The following is a 10,677-nucleotide window of genomic DNA, read 5'->3' as shown; positions in this document are numbered from 1 at the left end:
GTCCACCATCCGGCGTCTCAGGAGGGGGAAGCAGTGCAGCACCAACACTGTTTATAGTGGGGATGGTGCGCTGCTGACCTCAACTCGGGACGTTGTGGGYCRGTGGGCGGAATASTTYGAAGACCTCCTCAATCCCACCAACATGCCTTCTGTYGAGGAAGCTGAGCATGGGGACTCTGGGTTGGGCTGCACTCTTCCATAGAAGGACAACAGAATATCGCTCTTATAAACATGTGATGTGTTACCGACTGCAGTGAAGTGAACCTCCGAGCGCTTGAGGAGGGAGCTAGAGAACGGCTGGCCGAAATTAGCGTTCATAAATCGGATCAACCTTGAGCTAAACGCCGCTTGCTCGGCGGATATTGGAAAATCCAATATCCAACTCGAAACTAACTTCACTGCAGTCGGTAACGCAATAAAACCACCGGGATAAAGTTTGTTTTGGTCTGTCACCTAAACGCCCCACAACGTCTGACGCAGTAACGTTGGCTCAAAAGCTCTATTGGGCAATAGTAGACATAGAAGGCAGCTCTCCTCATGAACATAATGATGCAGCAGAAAAACTGCAGCTTCGCAACTAACGGAATAACAGCGAGCAGAAATAAAGCGAGTAGAAAAGGGAGTAGCAAAAAATGACAAAGCAAAATATCTATTTTTCTTGATGGAAACTTGTGTAAGGAAAAGAAAAAACTAAATATATATTTATCAAAATATATATTATTTTATTTATATATTTCTTTTTCTTATGTCGGATATACATTTCTTTTTATTTATATATGTCGGATATACATTTATTCTTTTATTTATATATTTATTCTTTTATTTCTTGTTATGTCGGTTTTGGTCCTCCATACTCGTTCATATTTTGTTATCTGAGCATTGAGTGGTGCGGCTCTCAAGGCAGACATCGTTTCTTTCGGCTGTGTGTGTCCATTGAATGTAAGTAGTATTGTTTGTGTTTTATTTTGGTTTCTTAAATGCCTTAGAGCTGTATTTGCATTTGGCTGTGGAATATTATGGTTGTTTTTTTTTGTAGTTTATTCGTATTGTGGAGAGCTAAAGTTTAGCCGTTTAGCATTAAGCTATTAAGCTATGTTAATTAGATGCAGCGGTTATTTGCTTTCACCATTTCCAACTGAAATGCCTTATTTCTCTGCTAGTTTATAATCGTCTTTAATTTGTCAATTGCCTTGGATATTGTGATGTTAATGCAGGATATTGTGATGGAATGCAGGGTTTTCCACAGGGTATAACAAGCCTGCCAGGCGTTGCATGTTCGTTTTTAGAAAAAAAGATTTTTAAAAATTTGATTTTTTTTTTTAGAAAAAAAAAATTAAGTTTAATTTTTTTTTTCTAAAAAAAAAATTAAGCAACTGCAAGCAGTTGCAGTTGGACTGCAAGCAGAGGTCAGAAAACCTCGTCCCATAAATTGTGAACAACCAAAGCAGTCTCTGTAGCACTTACTAAAAACTCAACAAACACAAAATGGAAGAGCTACTAAAGTCACATGAATTAAATCTCCCTTTTTTTCCTTTGAATCCAGAGAAGAGTTGCACATGCAGTGGATTTAGCTCATCATGCTGGGCTGGTCCAAGCTTGTATGAGGCCTTGAGCAGAACTTGATTTAGGGGCAAACTCTTGCTGCTAAAAATATCAGCACCTCTAACAGCATTTTAACATTTGGTAAATTCTGGGGGAGGGGGGTAGTTTAATTGGCCAACATAAAAAGCAATCAGTAATGATTGTAGTTTGCTGAGATATATTTGTGAGCAAACAGAACTCCATCTCAAAGATTAATCTCACAGCATCAAATTGTAGCTATGGTAACAAAATCGAATATTGTTGAATATTGCTCTTTGAACTTTTACAAAGTAAACTTGCCATCTCCTTAAAATATTAATTTAAAATATTTTTAATGTATGTATGCTGAAACAAATCAAATTTAGCCGCATTGATATTCTCAATAAACAAATGTTACATTGATATATCTGTGGTCTGTGATAAAGTGTTAGGCCCGCTGGAGGCCTGGGAGGCCTTTTGGAGCTGCTGACTTAATTTGGATTAAAAAGAAGTGCAAATATTCATTTTAATTGTATTTTTTCATGTGTTGTTTATAAAACTCTGTAGTTGTGGGTTGAAATAGTATTTCACTGGCGATGTCTTCCCGTAACATATAATTACCCAGTAATATATTTACATTTCATGTCTACATAACATTTTTTAATACAAAAACACGGTGTACCGCCTCTGCGCCCCAACCACCAGGCTGAGCAGGTCGGGTTGGTCGGGAAACCCTCCATTAAATGTGAAAGCATGTTAGTCAGATCAGATGAAACAATAATGAAATTCTGTAAAGGGAGACAGTAGGGGAGCATACGTGAAGGATGTGAATGTGGTATATGAAATATTTTTACATGTTTATAAATCATTGTATGACATGAATTGCCCAATATTAGCGTGTCGCAAAAATGAAAAATATATTTTAAACCCTGGATGACCAAGGGGTTGTTCTTGCAAGAAGAACGGTGAGGAAAATCTGTTTCAAAAACCAGAGAACTAGAGAAAAAATATGTATGCTTAGTATTTACTCAAAGGCTTTACAGCAGTTGAAGACTCTCCTCACTGAACACAGTCAGGGAAAGAGCCTGGGGCAGAACACAGCATACCTTTTTATAGGAAGGGTTTCATTTCATTCACATAGTTTGACAATCTACTTAGCTACAAAACCAATTGCAAGCATACGCATTTTCTTTGATAAGGGAAATTAAACATTCAAGGACATCATGAGGGTGCATATCAAACAATTCATCAACTTTGTTGTAATGCAGAGTTCAGAGACATTTCAAAAAACTTTCCCATGAGTGTGTGCATTACGCAAGAATCACAACACTGTTATGCATTGATTTTGATCATTATTGTGCCAGTAAGTAATATACTTCATTAAATTGAGATAAGTGATAGGATAAATAAGTGTTCACTTCTTCCTACTCCTTTTCAAACGGAAAAGTAGAGGTAAACAAATAATTTTGTTCTTGGTTATGCATGCATATATTTTTCTGTCTCAATGATTGCTTGTTTTCTTGTTTTTTCTAAACCTGTTTGAAATAAATAAATAGATATATAAATAAATGTACTCATCACAGTAGTAACCTTAAAATTTTCCATCTCAGTAATTATTATTCGACCTCAGTGCTCCCCCAGTTTTCCAAAGTGCTTTAAAAATGGTTTGCTCAAAAATTTGATGTTTATGTTGAAAAGAATAACTTGCTGAGTGACGGTCAATAAGGATTTAGATCAAATAAATCAAGATCCCTTGCATAATTACAATTAAGAAATTACAAAACCAATAGAAAGAAGAAATATACAGTGTTGTTTGTGTTTGTATTTAAGAAAAGGTAAATACTGTTACTATCGACCACACTTTTCAAATTACAGGATTATGCGATGAGGGATAGATAATAATTAGTTAGCCTGTTATTTGACTAACAGAAAACAATTTGTACAGTTAGGAAATGACAAATCCATATCCTCAAAGTATAAAATTCAGAGTACCCCAAGGTTCAGTGTTAGGACCAAAGCTTCTTATTTTGTAAATGAAGGATATTTGTGAAATGTCTAAAATGTTACAATTCATCATGTTCACAGAGGACGCAAATTCATTTTGATCTGGGGATAATTAAAAAAAAACTAAAGTACATGAAGTAAAGGGATTCACCCTGGATTTATTCATGATAACAGGATTTCTGCTGTTTGGAGCTTGTGGATACCTGGCTTATCGACAAATTTGTGATGGACTTGGCTAAACTAATGAACACTCAGACTGTTGGTGTGGACAGAGACGCAAGTTGGATGTGAATCTATTACTCCCAGCCCAGCTGAGGACTCCAAAACTCACTAATGGGATGGAATCGATCTTGGAGAAGTTGCTAATTTCGGTTCGGTGGAACGACCAAACTAATTTGGATAATTGGGAACTGAGATGTACTGTTGAGACTTTATGGGAAATTGAAATTTATAATCTACCCGACCTAAGACATTTTGTATCTGAATTGGCTGTCCCCGTGTTGCCTTTGTAACGCTAACTAAGGCTAGGCGCCTTACTACAGCCAAATATGATAATAGGCAGTCAGAATAGGTTCGGATATGGAGCCTGTGTGTGTGAATAAAACACCATCAGACAGAACGGAAATTGAAGTTACTGTATTCAAGCTTATGTTTTGATATATATTTAGGAAGATATGCAATAATAATAATACTTATAATAACAGTGATTTTCTATTAATATAACCAAAAGACACAAGGAAAAAACTAAACAACAAAAACAATAAACCCTTATGACACCCAAGAGTTTTTTTCTATTTTGAGTCCATTTGTGAATCCAGGGTGATTAATGGTTCATCAATGTTTAGTCCATGATCCAATGCAATAGGTCCGGAATGAGAAGTAGCTTGGTTCATTTAAATCCTACCGCAAAGCTGCGGTGATCCTGTAGCTTGCCATCCTGGGTTGACACAGGGGGTGGGAAAAAACCTGACCTAAACGAGGTCATAAATAAAAATAAAAACAAATTAGCTTTCACATTTAAACGGGGTTAAACTAAATAACTAAACATTCAATAATTACACAAAAAAATAGCTATATTCCATAAAGTATTTCTCAGGAATCTTTCAAAGGAATTTCAAATTAAAGATCGCAATCATGTTTACAGATTCAAAGTTACAGATTCAAATTAAAGTTACAGATCAAGGGTACAGATCAAATTAGAGTGCACTTGTAAGTTGTACCCAACTTCCGTATTGTTTCAAACAATTTTTTTTTCTTTTGTTGCGCAACTCAAAAAAATTAACCAAGCCCAGATTTCTATAGGCCATCAACAAAATCAATTAAAAGCAACTAAAACTATCCTAAAAGGACAAATTTACAAAAATCAAAGGGCCTATTTAATATTTTGACAATATATAATCTATTCGGCCACAAAATGGAACAAAAAGAGAATGACCTTTCAATCAATAAGCCCAATTTTCAACCATTAATACATAAATTGAGTGGGCATGTCGCCACCGCATTTCTATTTTAAAAAAACACAAAGTACGTAAAACAAACGACTCACCGTCGAGCGGTAGACAAAAAACACCCAATGTAAACCTTCGGCTGTGTTAATAAGCCTCGATTCAGCCGTATTCTCCCATAAGTTTAGAAGACTCCAAGATGAACAGCTAGCCACAGCAACAGCAGCAACAGCAATGGAGATCCGAGTTCTTCTTCTTCTTGTTGGTCTTATGACGGTTGGCAAGAAACTTTTAGTAGCATTACCGCCACTTACTGGTATGGAGTGTGGTTCGTGATGGTTTAACTATTTATCCTTGTCTATATATACATATATTATACCATAAATTTTATCTAAACATACACTCACACATTCGCACTTAAACATAAATACTTGTGCACAACTATGTATTTCACGCCTTCATTCACAAACACACTTATTATACTTAAATTCTATGAAACAATTTAGTTTTCTTAAGAAATCGAATAATTATTTGCATATGTTTACTCCCTAAATTCTTCCTCAATATATCTAATAAATTAACCTTCTCCTTAATACTTTCAAACTCTCTCTTCATATAGCTTCTCTCTATTTCATATTTATGGCATTCTAATATAACATGCTCTATGGTTTCATATTTATCACAATAATCACATTTGCCAGTTTTATGTTTTTGAATTTTAAAAAGTATATAATTAAGTCTTGAATGTCCAAATCTTAACCTTATCACTCTTTCCTCCTTTCTATTTCTTCTTTCTCCTACATTCTTCTGAATTTTATAAAGCCATCTTCCTGTTTTATCTACATCCCACCTTTTGTGCCAAACTTTCATCAGTTTCTCTTTAACAATACTCTTTCAGATTTACTTATTTTAACTGTAAAACTAATAGGATTTTTAATTGCCCTCTGCCATTTTATCTGCCCTCTCGTTTCCATCTACTTCAATATGTGCTGGAACCCACACAAATATAACTATTAAACCATGTTTTGTATTCTGAATAATGTATGAAATATTTCTAATAGAATGTCCATCCTACTATGTGTTTGATTATCTTTTTAAACTTAATAATGCAGAGCTTGAATCTGAACATATTATCGTTTTTAATGGTTTTATGTCTTCTACCCATTGTAAAGCTAATAATATTGCCAACATTTCTCCTGTGTAAACTGATAACCCATCTGTAATTCGTTTTCCTATTTTTATATTGAATTCTGGTACTACAAACGCTATTCCTATTTTCCCAGTTATTTTTGATGCATCTGTATAAATGTGAACGTTTTGATAATAATTATTTAAATATAATTGCACTGAATAACTATCTACAATGTAAGATTTATCTAGTTTTTTTTCCCATTATTGTCATATCTACTCTTGCTTCTGGTAGAATCCAGGGTGATATAATTGATATTGGTGTTGTTTGACTAATTTCTAAATTATTCATTTTAAATTTTTTTATTTTATTTTCAATTGTCCATCCAAAACTCCTCATTTATTTCTTTTTTTTCCCCAACATGGATTTAAAATTTCCAGAGTTGGATGATCACCGTTATTTCCTTGCAAATTTAACCAATAATTAATTTCTAATTTTGTAAATCTAACGGCATTTCTCCCATTTCTATTTCTAATGCTGCTGTTGGTGTGGTTTTAAATGCTCCATTACATAATCTTAGTGCCTGATGTTGGATAATGTCTAATTTAATCAGATGYGTTTTAGCTGCTGAACCGTAAACTAAACAACCAAAGTCTATATTGGATCTTATCATACCTGTATAAATCTGTTTTAGTGATTTCTTATCTGCTCCCCAGTCATTGCCAGCCAAACATCTCAAAATATTCAAAATTTTCTTACATTCATCAACAACTATTTGAATATGTATATGCCATTTTAATTTTTCATCAAACCATAACCCTAAAAATGTTATATACTTTACCTGCTCTAACTCTTGATTATATAATTTCAATTTTATTTCCTTGTTTATTTTTTTCTGAGTAAATATCATTACTTTCGTTTTATCAACTGAGAATTTAAATCCCCATTGCAACGCCCATTTCTCTATTTCAATAATAACCTCTTGTAATTTTTTAACAATAAATGTTTTTCCCTCTTTTCCAAACAGCTCCATCATCTGCAAAAAGTGAACAACCCATGTCTTTTSCAATATCTTTAAATACGTCATTTATYATRATTGAAAACAGTAATGGACTTATAATACTCGCTTGTGGAGTTCCATTTTCTACTACATATTTTCCTGAGATAACTTCTCCTATTCTAACTTGTATTTTTCTGTTTGTTAAAAAGTCTTTAATCCATTTAAATATTCTCCCTTTAATACCCAACTTGTATAATTTAATTAATAATCCATCCACCCACATCGTGTCATATGCATTTTCTATATCAAAAAATACTGCCACTACACTTTCTTTATTTACTTGAGCTTTTCTAATGTCATGCTCTAAACATAGCGTTGGATCATTAGTGCTCCTCCCTTTTTGAAAACCACTTTGATATTTTGACATATATCCTTTACTATTTAAATAATATATTAGTCTTCCGTCTGTACTTTGCTTTGCTGTGTAGTTTGACTCACTGTTTATTCAGTCTCTCTTGTTTTCTGTTTCTTCACATTTTTAACTGCTTCTGCATAGCTTGTGTTTTTAGTTGTTTTGATCTGTATGATTTCTTTTGCTCTCTTCCTTACTTCACATCCTCCAAATGTGACTATAATTCCCTCCACAGATACAACATTTTTCTTGTGCTTCTTCTTTACATTCTTCTAATTTGTGATTTTCTCCACATTTGGACATCTCTGCTTCCCTTTACATACTGCTGCTATGTGTCCATATCTTTGGCATTTGAAATTGAGGTATCCTATTTTGATGTTTTTTGGTAACTCTTTTTCTTCAAACTCAATAAGGATTGATAAACTTCCCACTCTTTCTCCATCCACTGTTTTTGACAATCTTTTCAAGTTATTCACTTTTGCGCCTACAACACTTCTCTTAATTTTATCAAGATCTTCATCTAAAGGGATCCCATAAATCACTCCTCTAATTTTTTTTTCCCATGATTTTTTTCTACAGCACAGATCTTTTGCAAATATTATCCACATTTAAAGCCTTATTCTTTTGTTCTATATCTTTACATACTATCATTAGGTTTCCGTCTCTCAAAATCTTTTCAACATCTCCAATTTTCTTTTTAATTTCTCTTGACACCACAATGAGGCTGATTTTATCCTGTTTTTTGTTTTTTAGTTTTAATATTACTTTAAATTCCTCCCTCACAACTTTCCTCCTCACTATCCTTTCTTCTTCTGAACTACTTCCTTCCTGTTCCTGTTTACTGCCTTGGCTATCACCAATGCCCTTTCCTTCATCCATTTTATTTCTTCCACGACCTCTCTCCCTCCTTCTTCCCACTGGCGTCCACTCTTCAAAATCTCCGTCTTTCTCATTCCCTATTTCCATCCGAACCATTCACATACCAGTTTATGCCAAATCCGCCTTTTCCAAAAGCGATGTTTCTGTTTTTGAATTTTCCGCGTCGCTCCAACAAACAACTCTAGCCTGCTCGAATTGTGACGTCAGCAGACCGAGATCCGAGTTCACCTGTGACCCGGAACTTAAAGTGTGCCGTCACTTTGACCCGCCAAAATAAAATACGGGTTGATTATTTTGTGCAGGTTACACCTTGGAAGGGCTGCATGTTTCCAATCTCCTTGAAGATATCTAAACATAACGCTCCTTCTATCCTCACCCCCTCCTGTTATCCATGCAGCTGTGGAGCTGAGCGCTCCCAAGGACATGTCTTGATAACATCATATCGGACTTCTGCCGGGAGGCTGAGCAACGTGGTTTCATGGCCCTGTGATGTTACCGCCTTCACTCATGTCTTTGTTTTGTCTGAATGTTGCTATTTACCCTAAATTGTCCTTTCCTCTTTTTATTTCATTCCCCTTTAATTATTTAGAAAATGTAGAGTACTCACTATTTAGACCAATATTATACTTCTTAGATAGTTTTTTAGATTATTATGCAGACTTTTATTACTGCAACACAGAATTAGAACAAACTTAGAATCCAGAAAAAAAATCGTCCAGAACAAGAACATTTAGTTTTTATTATTACTTAGAAACTGTGGAGTACTCAGTTTTACATACTTAGAAAGTCCAGAGAATATTTATACTTATCTAGCAAGATAAGAGAATACTTACTTATACTTTTTTAGCAACCCAGAACAGGGATTAGATCAAACTTAGAATCCAGAAAAACTACCTTAGCGACTACTTTTTAGACTCCTGCTCTTTCAACCCAGGAATGAATTAAGCCAGAGGATACTTATCTAGCAACCCTGAACAGGAGCACCTAGTTTACATACTTTAGACCGGGCTGGGCAATCCTGGTCCTCGAGGGCTGGTGTCCTGCAACTCTTAGATGTCTCCCTGGTCCAACACACTTGAATCCAACAGCTGAATCTCCTCCTAACTGCAGTCAGGTTCTCCAGAGTCATGCTAACAACCTCATTATTTGACTCAGGTGTGTTGAAGTTGAGACACATCTAAAAGTTGCAGGAGACCGGCCCTCGAGGCCTGGAGTTGCCCACCCCTGCTAGATCAACATTAGATTCTTTTTCTTCTTTTGCTCTATCCTTTGGGTTTTTTTTTATTTACTTTTAATTCCTGTAAACCACTTTGTGTTGCCTTGTTACTGAAAATGGGCTATATAAATAAAATTACCTTTATCTTTACTGCAATAATTTGTATTGAATTTTTCTGAGACAAACAAAATCATGAAACCATCAAAAGAACCTAAAGTAAAGTTTGTATTTTTTCAGACCTTTGACATGGATTGAGGAACGTCAAGCAGGTCTCCCAAGGACTAAGAAGATCAACTTTGTGTTTGACGGCTTCACTTTGACCCAGATTCCTCCAGCACCTAGGGGTACTGTTGGACTTTTTATGCAAGACCTGATCCACTTCTCTGGCAAGTTGTCAGGCCAAGTGAGTACTGAAGAACTTGACAGAGAGAGGGTGAGAATCTTACACTGCTTGGGACTGGCCCAGAAGATTCAGGAACTTTGCAAAAGTTAAATAAGGATTCTCTGCTTTGTCATCAGCTTGTATTGATACTGTTTCAATTAAACATTATTTCTCTATTTCTCCTTTAATGTTTGTTCTTTAAAGGCTTTATGTAGTACTAAGCATTAAAGATAAATTTTTGTTTGTTTTTCTTGACACATTATTGCTAAAATTGATTTCTATTACTAAGGTTTTCCCATAGTTTTCTATAACTCCATCCCACCATCCTTCATCTGTCGCTTGGTACTTAATTCCGGCAAACGTCCTCTTTAAGAAAGGACCATTTAAAATGAGGAATTATAATTATCCTTATACATAAACATAAGTTTGTGTCATGTAAACTTATCAATCCTGCGGCAGACACCAGTATTCATGGTTTTGGATGAATCGGCCACCGATCATAATCAGCCGATTTTTGTGAAAATGTGATCTGTGATCATCAATCACCAAAACCAGTCACCTGCATCTCACTTCACAGCCTGCATGTGCAGCTTATCTCCTCTTTCCTGGATTGGATTATTCTGCTCTAATAGCAGAATATTTAGAACCAT

General features: G+C 35.1%; 1 protein-coding gene across 4 annotated transcripts in view; it reads left to right on the top strand.

The window, feature by feature from the left end:
* The window catches only part of blvra (biliverdin reductase A), a 53,746-nt gene extending 43,462 nt beyond the window's left edge, over positions 1–10,284 (top strand). For all 4 annotated transcript variants that reach the window (XM_008433529.2, XM_008433532.2, XM_008433527.2 and 1 more), the window contains one exon: positions 9,883–10,284. In XM_008433529.2, coding sequence (XP_008431751.1) covers positions 9,883–10,138 — 256 coding nt within the window. In that variant the 3' untranslated portion in view covers positions 10,139–10,284. The remainder of the gene's footprint in view (positions 1–9,882) is intronic.
* The last annotated feature ends 393 nt before the right edge of the window (positions 10,285–10,677 follow it).

Source organism: Poecilia reticulata, linkage group LG17 (genome assembly GCF_000633615.1).
Source record: "Poecilia reticulata strain Guanapo linkage group LG17, Guppy_female_1.0+MT, whole genome shotgun sequence".
Lineage (NCBI taxonomy): Eukaryota > Metazoa > Chordata > Actinopteri > Cyprinodontiformes > Poeciliidae > Poecilia > Poecilia reticulata.
This window is presented reverse-complemented; position numbering and strand designations above follow the sequence as displayed.